This window comes from Pteropus vampyrus, unplaced genomic scaffold (assembly GCF_000151845.1).
Source record: "Pteropus vampyrus isolate Shadow unplaced genomic scaffold, Pvam_2.0 Scaffold423, whole genome shotgun sequence".
Lineage (NCBI taxonomy): Eukaryota > Metazoa > Chordata > Mammalia > Chiroptera > Pteropodidae > Pteropus > Pteropus vampyrus.
In genome coordinates this window covers 678,872-693,773 of record NW_011889204.1, presented here as the reverse complement: position 1 = coordinate 693,773, position 14,902 = coordinate 678,872, and the positions used below count along the sequence as shown (strand labels likewise).

Sequence of the window (14,902 nt, the reverse complement as noted above, 5' to 3'; positions counted from 1 at the left end):
GATAATGGCGCTTTGTAAAATCGTTTTGAACTCAGTAATGGTGGTATATTAACTTTGGAATTTTCAGATCCTCTTGATTTAAGAGATTACAGTCTTTTGAATAAAATGGTGCAGTGTTTATTGGGATCATCTTTAATTATTTCACCAACTTCATTTTGCCTTAAGTAGAAAATGAGAAAAAATGCATTACCTGTTATATACTTAAAAGCAATTTAAAAAGCACTGTTACAAAACCAGAAACCTTACAAAATAAAATCAGAAGGCTTACAAAAGAGACTGCAAAAGCACACAAATTTGCTCTGGCATAAACTATACCAATAAGACAACATCCGATTTTCACACACACACAAAAACAAACCCTCAGATACCTTTCAAACAGGAATTAATTGAGGAAATATAGCATCTCTAAGACACTCGAGGAAGAACACCCATTTTCGAAGGAAAAAAAAAAAAACGCATCAGGAGGACCTAGCTCTTCCCTCCCAGGACAAGCCTGAGCCTTACCTCCCGCCAGGGACGCGAACGCGTTGACGAGCCTGGCCATGTACTGCCGCACCACCTCGCTCCTGGAGTGCAGCAGCTGGAGCACGCTCCTCTGTGGAGAAAGACGGCCCAAGAGGAAAGCAAGGCAGTTAGAGAATGGGCGTGCTCCGACGCGCCTCCTTCCCCTCCTCTGCGCGAATTCATCAGAGGTGAAAGGAACCGACCAACACCGGTCGGTTCATCTGGAAATCTTGGTTTCCAAATGATTGTTTTTCAGAGCTTCAGTAAGCACCAGTTATTCAAACTTGTAAATGAAACGATTCCTACAAAGCATCAGAACAGTGACTGACACGAAAGCGGCATAGCGTTTGCCATGGCTGTTGCTGATGTTTGGCAGGTTAGAACGACAGATCCAACACACGCATCTGATTTTGCTCCCTGCAAACCAGGGTAGAGCTACAGCACATGGATTTTTAAGGATGACACACATTCTCAGGGTCAGCGAGACCAGCCCGAGAAACTGTAAGAACACAGGTTTGGAAGTGGGAATGCAGATGGCAACAGACGTAGCGGACCCAAGAATGTCATGTGACAATGAGCAGTGACCGGATTTACATCACCTGAGCAGAAACTTCAAGAACGGGACAGCAGGCACAGGTGGGCGGGGCCTCTACGCCAAAGTAGGGGGAAGTGCCTGCGTGCAGCAGGAGCGCTGAGCAGAGCCACCCAGTCCCGTCCCCCTACCTGCCTCCCAGAACCCTGGCAGCCAGACCCTTACCCTTTAGGAAGGAGATCAGATGACTCTTCTTGGAGGAAAATGACCAGCCCACGGGGAAGAGCTACAGATACTGCAATCAGCGGATCCTCACAGGTGGCCCACCTGGCTCGCCCTCAGTGGAGGCCTGCGGCTACGGGCCCCGCCTGCACCCTCAGAACTTCCAGCAGCTTTGCAGTCCCAGGAGATAGCCAAGGTCTACCAGAAACCCAAGGGAAGTTTCTGACATGGGAAATAGGGCCAAAACAAACCATATGTGGGGTGGTGGTGGGGGTGGAGGGGGCGGGGATTGGAGCAAACTTGGAGGAAAATGAGACTGTGCAGGGATAAGAAAACTAAAAATAAACAAAAATTCGTCAGTGATATCCTCAGAGATGTAAGAAGCTATATAGTATCCATGAAACGACAGAATGCTAAAAAAAAAAAAAGAAAAGAAAAAAGAAAGAAAGAAATGGGAAATTCAACAGAATGGTTGAAAAATGAAGATTCAGAAAACTTCCCAGAAAGTACAGCAAAAAGAACAATATGGAAAACATGAGATAAAAGCTAAGAAAAATCAGAGAGCCAGTTCAAGAGGCCCAACACTCGGGAAGAGAGATCAGAGCGAGGAAATCGGCAACAAACTGCTCAAGAAAAGTTCCCAGAACCAAAGCCGTCAGACTGAAAGGGCTCGAAACAGTGAATCGAAACATGCCTCACGAAAGACATCAGTGGGGAATTTATTAACACGGGTGACAAAGAGAAGATCCGACACGCTTCTCGAGAGAAAAACGGGTTGCATAGAGTGATTAGCATGGCTTTGAACTTTCCAGCAGGAATACTGAAACCTAGAGACAACGGAGCAATATTCCCAAAATTCGGAAGGAAAATTCTGTCCAACCCAGAATTCTGTACAAAGAATAAAATAATTTTCAGACATGCACAGTCTTGAAAAATACACTCCCCGCCCATCCTTTCCCTACAAGCTATTAACTAGAGGATGTGTTCCATCGACTGAGAGAATACGGCATGGGGACCCTGCAAACAGCCAATTCAGGAGCGGGGCAAAGGGAATCCGCAGAAGTCTGGTGAAGAGAGATGTCTGCATGGCCGCTGTGCACCAGATGGAGAGGGTCGCCAGCCCGGACTGAACTGCGTGGACTCAAGACAGTGATCAATTGAAGGCTGTTGTCCCCAAGATGCCTAATGTCACAGCGTCGTCTTTATTCAGGTAAAATGTTCATTGGATACAGCATCCATACAGAAAACTGCACCGATTGTAAGTGCACAGCTCAATGAGTTTTCACAGAGTGAACATGCAGGTGACCAGTAACCAGATGAAGAAACAACATTCCGGGCCCCACAGCCTTTTTAGGGTCCCCTTCCTTACCCTGGGCAAGATCTGTCCTGGCTTCTAACACCACAGGTTAGTTTTGTCTGTCTCTGAGTTCTTTTATAAGTGAAATCATGCAGTGTGTTTTCATTTAACACTACGTTTGTGAGATTCGCCCATGTTGCGTATTGTGTGTTTTTTCTCATTATTCAATGTATCCCATTTTACAAACACATCACACACAGGTGATTTATCCATTCTATTGCTGACGGACATTTGGGTTACGGCCAGCGTCTTGGTTGCTGTGAGCGGTGCTGCTGTGAACATTCCTGCGCATCTTTAGTGAGCACAGGGGCACAGGTCTGTTGGGGTTATGCTTCGGGGTGGTTTTGCTAGGACACAGAGTAGGCCCTTTCAGTAAATACTGCCAGTGTTCCAAAGAGGTAAACCGTGTAACATATTTAAACAGAGTACAAAATTCGTGGCTGAGGGGAGCCCACACTTTTATCTGTACTTGCATAGCTTTGACATGTGCCGATGAGGTTCCAGCTCCCCGCCCCACGCCCTGCTGTGCGGGTCAGCTGTGGGCAGTCTTCCCCCCCATGGAAGTGTTCTCGTGCGCTCGACTCCTGAGAACTATGAGTTCTCATACCAGATGAGCCTAAAAACCAAAATTACAGAGCAGCTCACCACTCCCCTCGACCCTACATACATATTGCTGCCCAATAACTGGTACCTGGCCGACGTTTCAGCCCTGCCAGATGCCCTGTCTGTCCGAGGACCCTCTCCTGGCCTTGACTACCAATGTCCTGTAGGGGATCACTAGCCCAGGGAAGCTATGTCCAATGAGGAGCCAGTGATTTTGTTCACGTCATCTCCTAGGTGTCTTCATCGACGTGGATGGGGACAGTGTCCTTTTCATGCAGAACAAGGTTTGTGCTTGCTACTCAGTAAACACTGCATCACTCAGGGCACATGCACAACTGGGGAAACTATAAAGAAAAGCAAGGCACTGACTCAGAGAAAAGTCAGGACGTGTACGGCCCTGTCCGATGCAGCGTTATTCATGGCAACCGAAAGGCAGAGGGACGCAAGCAGTGCTCATTGACGGGCGAGTGGATAACAAGCTGTGGGAGACGCAGATAACGGAATGTTATCCAGCCTTAAAAAGGAAGACCATTCTGACACGTACCACGACACAGATAACTTTAAGGACGTTAAGCTAAGAGAAATAAACCCAGTCACCAAAATATTGCACGACTGCACTTATGGGAGGTACCTAGGGTAGCTGAAGTCAGAGAGGCGGAAAGAAAGACACTGCGTGGTGACTGCAGTGTCCGTTGTGCAAGATGAACAGGAGTCTGGGGACCTGTGGCCCGACAATGTGACTGCCCAGCACGCCTGGACCGTACACCTAAACGTGGCTGGGGCGGTATATTTGATTTTACGTGTACTTTACCGCAAATAAAAAATAGTCAGGATGACGGAAGGAAAGGGGGTGCAACCTAGAAGCCCCCGAGTTACTGGCAAGTTTCTGTTTCTTAGTCCAAGCTGTTTAGACAAATTGCTATTTGTTTTATTATTACTCTTTCAACCGGTCATGTATGATTTCTACACTCATCTGTGCGAGGGATACCTCTCACAACCAAAAACGTGATTCCGCATAATAAGGCGAAATTCCTTAGAGTTAAGGAACCGTGCCTTCGTATAAGTGCATATATCATGCTAAATAGGCAAGACTGTCAAATGTGGAAAATTTGTTATCACAGCACCTCCAACAGCCCGGCATAAAAATGATCAGTAACACTAAAACGCTCAATTCACTGCAATTTGATTAGATTTGATTCTAAAACAGTGATTCTCAAAGAGTAGTCAGGGACCAGCAGTATCGGCGTCCCCTGAAAACTTGTTGGCAATGCTAATTCTCAGGCCCCTAGACCCAGTGAATGAAAAATGCAGGGAGCAGGCGTCCGTGTGTTAGTGAGCTCTCTGGCGCTAAAGCTGCAACTCTGAGAACCGCTCGGCTAGGTGAACTTAGCAACGAGCTCAATTTCCTGACTGGAAAGGCCAATTTATTTTGGTGTCATGGTGACACAGCATCCACGTTACACAAGGAGTCTGCCTGCTTTGCAGATTCTCTTAAGATAATTCAAGGTCATTCCTTATTAAAAAAATAAACCACAGCACTGAAAAATAATGACTTGAGGAAGAAATGACTTCTTCAATGGTTATAGAGATTAGAGCATTTTGACAAATACATATCACAAAACCTAAGCTACCTTTCATTAGAGGAACATTACTTTTTATACACAACCAAGAAAGAAGAAAACAGTGCCAATTAAATTATATTATAAACACTGACTGCAAGACATATTCTGATTTCAGAGATGCTAAAATGGGGAGCGTGTATCTTAGAGTCAATGAGATAAATATTTCAGAAAGAATCGGTATTGAATTTACTCTTTGAATGTGAGTTTCTAAGTCACGCAATATATTATCCAGCTGCTGGCTTCAATGCCATCACAAATACAAACAGAAAAAAAAAAAGAAAAGAAGTCAAGAATTTGAGAGACTATTTTTCAAAATTAACACAACTTTTTTACGGGAGCAGTAAGACTACGTTCAGAGACTAAACCGGCCACTCAGGACTGTTTCCGCCCGGGCGCACAGCGGGTTAACCTGAATCCACTCTGGCAGGGAGTGGTCCCATCCGTGACCCAAAAGGCACTGACGCCCCGCTCGGTGCCCACAGGGAAGCTCAACAACAGGGAGAGAAGTATTTAGAACATTTGGGGTAAATACTCAGCTGAAATAATGAGACGCAGGGTCTGCATTATACATGCCAGATCTCGAGCCTCCTGCCCAGCAAAGCCTGGGGCCGACAGCAGGTAAGGAAGGTGGGGAGCGGGGTGAACGGCCGTGTCCTGGGCCCCGTGCTGGGCCCTGGGTTAAGTGCTCGTCGCATGTGCCCACACGCAATCACGACGCCCTCCTGAGGCAGGGGCTGGCTCCCCCTGAGACGGGGACCTCCCCGAGACCGAGTGACTTGCTTAAGGCAGCTGGCTACCTCGGAAAGAGGTTTGAAACCGGCTCATCTCCCTGCAAATCCCACTCTTTCCCCACCAGGCCTGTCTGGTCCAAAGCTGTATACAAATCCAGCAGGCCCAGATGGGGAAAAAAAACAGAATCTGTTTATCTATCTTGCCCATCGTAAATCATGCTGATTTTTCAGGACTCACAGTAAGCTGGGGGATGAGGGAAAGATTTGGGAATTTGAGCAAAAAAAAGGCAGAAAAGAGCTCGGAGCAGAATCAAGCAGTTCTCCTTCACTCAGGACTCTACTGGAAGTGAAAAGTGGGCCAATGTCCAGGGTGAAGAGCAGATCTCAGTAGCTGACAGAAGCTCAAGGCTGACGTAAAAACGGTCACCAAAGTGAAAACAAGCAGAAACAGAGGCCCCCTCCCGCCCCATCTGCTAAGCTCAGTCCCTAGAAATGGGGTCCGTCTCTCCCCGACCTGGCTGTGGCTGTGACAGTCCAAGAGGTCGTTGCTGACGTAGGCCTGCAGAACGGTCTCCCTCTGCTCGCCAGGATGGGAGGTGGTCAAGCGCTGGAGAGAAGAAAAGCAAAATCAGTAAGTCTGAATGTGGCGAAAACGTTCGCAGAGCGGGCGTGTTTTAAACAGCAGTACCGGTGACCGCACGTTCAAGCGAACAAAATGAGTAACATCCCGGGGGGCTAGTTAAGCAGCCAACCAGTCCACTGATAAGAAATTACGATGTGCACTTCCACATGGGTGACGTGGGGGAGGCAGGGGTCAATTTACATGCATGAAATTTCCAGGGAGCGAAGTGGCAAGGTGCCTGGACTGTAAGCGTGCAGATAAGGGAGAGCTCACCAACGCCCGATCCAGGAAGGGGATCGGCGTCGGCCCCTGAAGGATGAGCAGGCCGTCAGCCAGAGTTCGGGGGGACGTGAGCGTGGTGAGGGGAGTGTGGGCCAGCTCAGGGAGCTGTAGAAATACAGGATGCATTTGTGCTGAGCTCGACAGGTAGGGCGCAAGGTAGCTTGTAGAGGGCTTTGAATGAACACCATGCCAACAACCAGACTGCACCCTATAGGGACTGACACAGCAATACTGTGTGTGTGTGTGTGTGTGTGTGTGTGTGTGTGTGTGTGTGTGTGGAGGGGGCGCGGCTGAGTAGAATTTTGTAGATTTTGAAAAGGCTTAAATCTGTTGTGTAAGAATTTACTTCATGCCCATAGGTCTAGAAGAAAAATGGTGCATGGGGAGCACGTGAAGTGGTTTGTGCTTGCGCATGCGGGTGTGTGCAGGTGTGAGCTAGGATATAAGAAAGCCATGTCACTAACGTGAGTACATGTCTCTGCCTTCCAGGAAAAGCTTACTCGATAACGGTCGCTGACACTGCAGGCCCTGCTCTGGCCAAGGAGAAGCTGCGCGTGTCGAGAACAGTGTGGGAAGCGGACAGGGAGGCCAGCAGCCCCCGGACGTGAGAGGTGGAGGCCTCCAGAGGCCGCTGTCACTGACAGACGGGACCCACCGGGCCAAGGAGGGAGGCCCTGAGGAGAGAGGGGACTCTATATATGTTTTTTGTTTGTTTGTTTGATTTTGTTTTAGGCGAGGCAACCCTTGGTTGACGTCACAGATTGCAAGGACCTTGTCAGCTTACAATCCCTTATTTTTTATTTTTTACGCCCACGGCACCTGGTCTTCCTAGGTGGTCTCCCATCCAAATACTAACCAGGCCCAACCCTGCTCAGCTTCCGAGATCAGACGGGATCGGGCTTGTTCAGGGTGGCGTGGCCGTAGAGAGGGGACTATGTTAAAGGAGGGTGGTGCCAGGAGTGTCACATCTTTGGGGTGCCGCCCTCCTGTTGAGTTCACTGAAGTGAAGTCAGGTAGGGAGGGGGAAGGGGCTGGAGTGGGGGCACTCGGGATGGACACAGAGAAAATCAATAAGAGACATGTTTATTTTTCCTAATTATTCTGTGACAATGTCATTTATCAGCCAAGGAATACGCTGTTTCACCAAGAGACTTGGCGGCATAGACTGACAGGAAGTGCTGGGTGGATGAATTAAGAGCCAAAGAAGATGAGTCTGGTAATTCAAGCAGAGAGAAGCGAACACTCAGGGCAGGGACGGCCACTGGAGGTTACTCACGCCGCCCCACCCGCTCTGCTCCACTGACGCCAGCGAAGCCAGAGCAGACCTCACCACTGACCACAGCCTGGCTGCGAAATCCTCAGAGCACTCACGCCACAGGACCTGATCCAGGAAGCGCCGCTAACCATCGGAAGGGCAAGCGAGGTGTCCTTTTTCTACCTGGAGACGGGGAAAGTGCTCAAAGGCATTTAGATGCCAACATACCCTGAAATTTGGGGATCTGTGGAGGAGTTCGACACTACTCCAGGGTGAGTTGGAATGGACTGTTAAAGAGCCAACCAGCGTTGGCTTAGACCTGCAGCTCTCAGAGTGCAGTCTGGGGGGAGCCGAGGGGGTTCCGAGGTCCTTTCGGGGAGTCTACGTGGTCACAGTTATTTTCATAATCCTCCTAAGCTATGATTCGTCTTTTTCATGGTCAATCTCTCAGAGACTACGTGAAGTGTGATACTGTGACAAATCGAATACTGTGACAAATGCAGGAGCAGATACGGGACTCCAGATGTCCCCCATTAAGCTGGACATGAAAGAAATTTGAAAAAATGCAAAACAATACCACTCTTCTGATTTTTTTTTTTTTGCTTTGGAAAATAGTTACATTTTTTATTAAAAATGGGTTGTTTATGTTACATTCTGGGTTTATCATTGTTCATTCTTAACGAATTAATAAATATATTTTTTAAATTTTCTCAGTTTTAATTTTTAATACAGTAAATATTGGTAGTTTGAACTCATATAAACTAAAGCTTTTTGGGGTCATCAGTAACTTTTGGTCTGGGACCAAAAGTCTTGAGAGTCACTGACTTAATCGTGATTAATCTGAAGACTGGGAAGGGAAGCAACAGTTTGGACTAGGCTTTATTTTCCTTACGGACTTGTGAACAGGTTTTCACCCTGCCGTGGCTCGTCTGCTGACACCCGAATGCAGAGGGCTTCGTGGAGCTGTCCTGTGGGGGTGGCTCCAACACCCGACTCCACTTGCCGTGGATGTGGCTCGTGCCCAGAAAGGGCCAGAAGGGGGAGTCTCCAGGGCCTCGAAACCGCTTGTGTGACATTACCATGCGAAGGCAATGGCACAGGTGACATTAACAGAGTTTTTTTTTTTTTTTAAAAGGGACAAATCCGTCTTCTGAGGTTTTTAACTTTAGCTCCTGGTGTCAGCAAGCAGTAGAGTAGGAAGGAAGATTTTTAGCAGACAGGATAAAGGATACCAGCGAGGTAGGCAGCCGAGTGAAACCAGCATGGTCTTTTTTTTTAACGTCAAGGGAAAGGTACGCACCCAGCGCAGAGCCTGCAACAGGAAGGCTTTCAAGCGGTCGCTCCCCCAAATCAGATCCTTCTTCAGTTTCTCATAATCCAAGGAGGGCAGTAACGGGACATCCTTCGATTTCCTACTCAGCAACACGAGTTCCCAGAGAAAGAAGAGGGCAGAAGAGCCAGGTCATTACACCTCGTGAGCATCGTGGCCCCGGACCTAGAGCTGCTCTGGCAGAATGAACCGGCAGAGGCCCAGCCGCCGCCTCTGTGCGCCTTGGGCTAAGGCCAGGCTCCCACAGAGAACGCTAGGCTCCCGGCACCCCCCCCGACCCCCCAACCCCACTTCTGCTCGCTCAGCTCTGCCTTTCCTGTTCTGTGAACTAGGGTTCGGTACAGCACTCTCCCGAAGCGAGCACGCCCTGCCCACGCAGGCCTAGAAGCCACTGCACCCACATCGGCCCAGTGCTCCACGCGAAGGCTGAAGTCACTTTGCAGGCACCGTCACTTTCTGCCCAAATTCTGTTTAGAATCCTGAGCGAAGCCCAGAGACTATTAGCACCAGCCGGCCCAACAGTTCCGCCCAGAAGCCTGAAGCCACTGTCTCTCGCAGGCCTGAGGGACTGGACTGGGCAGCTCCGAAGGCAGACGGGGGGTCAGGAAACGGATGTGAACAGTAGGGGCACAGGCCACCCTCCGAGAGGCAGACGGCGGGCAGAAGGCGTGGGGGACATAACCTGGGAGACTGGTGTTAAGTCGGTGGGACAATTTTTAAACCCCCCTTGAGAGGACTCCAAGCAGAAGACCTCAGGGGAAGCCTGGCTTCAGTTAGGAGAGATCTCTGTGCCGAGACCGCACGCCCTGCAGAACGACCCGACGCCTGCCTTTGGCCGGCCCGAAGCACAAGGGACCACCTCAGATTCCTTGTCACTAAAACGGGCATCTTCACATTTTGTTTTGTTGACTAGGAGACTGGAGTGTATGGAGCCTGATGAAAATGGAATGAGGCCTGTGGTCCAGTGAACAGTGCTGTGTTAATGCTGCTTCCCTCGTTCTGCTGTACCACGGCCACGTGTGCAGCGTGTCAGCACTGGGTAGGCTGAGAATTCAACTTCCTGTGAATCTACAATTGTTTCAAAATAAACTAAAAAACAAAACAAAAAAATGGTCCTCCTAATATTGTGTAGAGAATATCAGTACTCCCTGCACAATAATAAATGCGGATTCCTGAAGAATGGGTGAAAAGACTCAGGATGGAGGGCTCCATTTGATTTTAAAGGTGAAGTAGAAACTGAGATGACACCCCTGGGGGGCAGGAATTTGGGTACTTTAAATTTCCTTCTTTGTATGTTTCTATAGCATTCAAATTCTCTATAACGAGCATGTATTACATAGGAAAAATCACATACCATCTTTTTAAATGTTAGTTTTTAAAAGACAAAATGAGATCCTCTTACAAGGCATGGAAGAAAAGGCCAGAAAAGAGGACAACAAACAAGACCTCAGTGACCACCCCTGGGGAGGAACGTCTTCTAATTTATCTATCAAATGGCAAACCCACACACATGGGCACACTGATCATTTCGACACCTTTCTTCCTGAGGCAGATACTACTGCGAGTTTAAACACTAATACAGACACTTCTTAAAATTCCAATGATAAATAATTGGCCCATGTTCTTCAAAAGTGTCAAGACCATGAAAGACAAGGACTGAAGAACGATTTCAAACGAAAGGAAAGACAGACATGATAACTAAACTGACACATCATCCTGGGTGGAATTCTGGATTGGACAAAGGACACACTAGAACAACTGGTAAAAACGGGAATGACGTCCATAGATTAGACGGCCCCGTATCAGCGTTAAGTTTCTGATTTTGATAACCGCCCTGGGCTCGTGTAAATTATTAACACTGGGGAACCTGGGTGACGTGTATAGGGAAATTCTTTGGACTATTTTTGCTGCTCTGGAAGTATTTCAAAATTTAAAAACTGTTTTTAATTTAAAATTTAAACTGGCTCTCGTTCTAGGTCAAAAAAAGTTCCACTTGTAAGGCCAAGTCTGATAACGCTCTATAGCTCAGGTACTTCTGGGTAGGGAAGAAATACTGTCATATTTGGGCCATTTTTACTTGCCAATAATGGCAATACTACCAACCAAATTTACTGCCACCTAAGCTGCTCGACGGCCCTGCATTTCTGTGGCCCGGCCACCCCCCCGCTGTCCAGGAAGACGGTGTCATGCCTTCTCCTTCGTCCTCTGAACCCTACCTCCCTTCACTCCCCCTCTGCAGGTGACCTTGCCTCTTATGTCACTGAGAAGAACATGAGCAAACACCCAGACGGTTTATCAAATTCCCACCACTGTGCTAGGTGCTTTTTACACATTAACTCATTTTTACCTTTACAACGGTCCTATAATACAGTTACTATCATTGTTCTCATTCTACAAGTGAGGCTCAGAGAAGTTACATAAAAGTCCAAAGTCACAGAGCTGGTGGCAGAGGCTGGATTTTGACCCCAGCGGTTTGTGCTCATATGTGCTACATTACATGGCCACCGTCCAGAGAATAAAGTGCAGGGCAGGACCAAGGGAGGAGGAAAGTCACGTCTACCTCAGGTGTCCAAGTAATCTCACAGCCCCACCCCCAAACCTGGCTCAGAGAGTCCCCAGAACCCAACCTAGTCCCCATGTCCAGGCCAAAGGTTCCCAACTTCCTCGCCGTTGCAACACACATGGCTGATGGAGTCCGTACGCATCAGACACCTCTGTTGTGACAACCTACTCAGGCAGACACAAAGCCACCCTGTGCCCAGTCATGGTGCGAGCCAGCAGGAAACATTACATTCAGACATTGCAACACTGTTGACTGCCCTACGTAGTAGATAAAATTGATTTCTAGAGAATATTATAGGATCTATTCAAAATGTTTTCCATTTGAGGCTATCTCCCCAAAATAAATAGAATTAACATTAAAAGATACTTCTACTTTAACAACAATACTTATGATTACTGATTTTTCCTTTAATGTCCACGTGGAGCTCTAGCTAATCGAAGGCATTCCTCTAAGCTAGGCTATTAAGATGAACGTTTATTAAGGTTACTTTGAATTCTAGTTTAACCCATAGTTGTTTTCCACAATAATGACTCCTGAGAGCAATTACTTACACGGGCGCCAAGGAGGCTCTTAACATGGTCGAAGCCTGGGGGGCGAGGGGAGAGAACAGAAGAAAACAGGCCGTGTTAAACATCGACAGCAGTGCATTGATCCTAAATCACTGTAACAGCACAAAGTCAACAGATGTGCAAAGTTTGTGACCAACCATTATTCTCCCACCATAATCATATATGATTTAAAAATTAGCCCAAATCAAGGTCAATCAATACACTACTGATGCATGTCCCAAGCCGCCCATTCCTGGTTCGTGGCTACTCTACTCCAAGGGACACTTTATAAAAAACGGTGAGTTCTCCCCCTCCAAACTCCCAGAGGCACTTAAAGTTGCTATTACAGGCAATACTGTATTAAACATGGACTAAAATAGAAACAACCAAACGCTATGTGTTGCACTCGTTTGGAGAGATTCAAATCAACTGTACAAAGATATTTTGAGAAAACAAAGAAATGAATGTGGGCCGCACAGGTGCTACATGATACTAAGGGAGGAGTATTAGGCCTTGTGGTTATGTTTTCCTTTTGTTTTTTAAAGCTCTTATCTGTTAGAGATGATATTGAATTACCTGCAGGTAAAATGATATAATGTTTGGAATAGGTCATAAAGAACTCCAGGGGAAAAAGAAGTAGCGAAGAAAGCAAGCCTCTGTCTGTGGAGCGCCTCCTGGAGGGGCAGGCGGTGGTACACTCCGTCCCCTAGTGGGGCAGGCGGTGGTACACTCCATCCCCTAGAGGGGAAGGCGGTGGTACACTCCGTTCCCTGCTGTCAAGCAGCTCTGGAATGGTCACTATCTGCACTTATCACACGGATCTGTGATTATTTTGCAATTATTTCTGTGTCTTTCCCATTCGGCAGACACTGGGTTCCATAAGGGCCAGAGATAAGACACCTTGGTGTCCCTAGCACTTGCTCCAGCACTTGGACATACGAGGTACTCCAACCACCGTTTGTTGAATGAAGGAATGGATGCATGAATGCTGACTTCACAAAGCGGGCACCCTAGAACCCTTGACTTGATAGATCGTCCTGGGCTGATGCCCCTGCCCCTCTCTCTCTGCAGTTTATAGACCATGGGGACCCCCGCCTTGGAGACATCAAATCCAGCCTTTAAATGACTCATGACCATGTATGTTTTTATATTTTTAACCTTTAATTTTTTTTTTTTTAAATTAAAGGAATTACCTACTCCTGGTACTGGTTTAAATAACAAGTTTAGAATGCCAACTAAATTACTCACTTAACCCATTAAGAAGACCGAAAATCCAAGATAATGAATCCAGTGAGTCAAATAAGAACATGGCCATATGAAGATATTAGCATAATATGCATAAAAGAAAATATTTAAAAATTAGTGAGATTAGCTAATTCATAATTCCACAGATAAAATTCACCAACATCCCCTTTTTCAGTTAAAGAATGTTTTCTATCTTTTCAAACAGATGCTTTTTTGCTAAACTCTGTATCATTCTATTTGCCCTGTGACGAAATTAACTGAAAAGCAATAATAACTGACCCTTTCATGAGGACAGCCAATAAATTCAACATTAATGAGACTTGATTATCTAATCGAGTAATAAAAAAAGGGCTTTGAGAGAGAAGGCGGTTGTGGTTTCATTCACCACGCACGCTGTCTGCCAGGTCCCCGCCCGCCGCCGGTGACCCGAGGATGAACGGGGCTGAAGTCCTCATCCCAGAGAGCTTGCGGCCCCCTGGGGAGACCCAACGATCGAGTGACACTGCGTGCCTCTGCTTCCTCGTCTGTAAAGTCATGGCCATGATAGCACCTACCTCGCAGGACTGTTACGAAGATTCGATTAATTACCATCGGCCTCCCCATTCTCTACACCCCCCAAAGTACCAGGTCCGGCTAATCCTATCCCTAGGTCTCTCTCCGGTCTGCCACCTTCGCCCAGCCCCCACGCCAGGGAGCCTAGCTCGCTTCTGATGACTTCTACTAGTAATGGTGCCTTTGACATTTACTGAGCTCACTGTGAACCAGGTGTGCCGTTCCTGGCACCTGTACTGATGTAGTAACTCATTGCAGCCCCTGTTATGTCCATTTTCGGATGAGGAAACAGAGGTTTAGTAATCTGCCCTATGCAGAGACTCAAACCCGGCAGGTTCTAAAGCCCACCCTCTCCTTCAGGTCCCTCCCCCACCCTCCTTCCACACTCGGCCCAAGGTGATCTTCATCAGAGCCAAGGTTGCTCCGGCCACTCCCCTCGCCCCCCAGCCCACCCATCCACTCCTGAAGTTGTTCCTTGCACACCCCAATGCTCCAGTCCCTCAGACCCTGCAGCTCCCCGGGGGCGGCTGTGCCTCTGCCCCCCAGCTCCTCTCTCTCTGGTGGACCTTTGCCCTCCCTCCAGCCTCCCAGATTCTTCCTCCTGCAGAACTGGGGAGACCACCCGCAACACTGCCCGCCGCCCAACTTCTCCGCGCCCCGGCAAGCTTCTGCTGCATTCCGTTCAAGCATTCTGTTTGTAGCATTTTCGCATTGTATGGTGTCTATGTTTTTCTTTCCTTCTAGCCGTTTTCGCCCCCCTGGGGACATTTTGCCCCCAGAGGACATTTGTAACGTCTGGAGACATTTCTGGTTGTCGCATCTGGGGGTGGTGCTACTGGCTTCTCATGGCCAGAGGCCTGGGATGCTGCTAACCATGCTTCAGTGCACAGGCCAGTCCCCGCCAAAAGAGAATTATCCGGCCTAAAACATCGAC

The 14,902-nt window shown here is 47.8% G+C and overlaps 1 protein-coding gene and 1 pseudogene across 1 annotated transcript in view; both read right to left on the bottom strand.

The window, feature by feature from the left end:
• ARMC9 (armadillo repeat containing 9) overlaps positions 1-14,902 on the bottom strand; it is a 103,892-nt gene that overhangs the window by 53,188 nt on the left and 35,802 nt on the right. The window contains exons 11-14 of the mRNA XM_023523855.1: positions 12,175-12,209; positions 9,031-9,142; positions 6,086-6,178; positions 505-595 (exon numbers count right to left, since the gene is read on the bottom strand). Coding sequence (XP_023379623.1) covers positions 505-595; positions 6,086-6,178; positions 9,031-9,142; positions 12,175-12,209 — 331 coding nt within the window. The remainder of the gene's footprint in view (positions 1-504; positions 596-6,085; positions 6,179-9,030; positions 9,143-12,174; positions 12,210-14,902) is intronic.
• Positions 7,283-7,401, bottom strand: LOC111732089 (annotated as a pseudogene).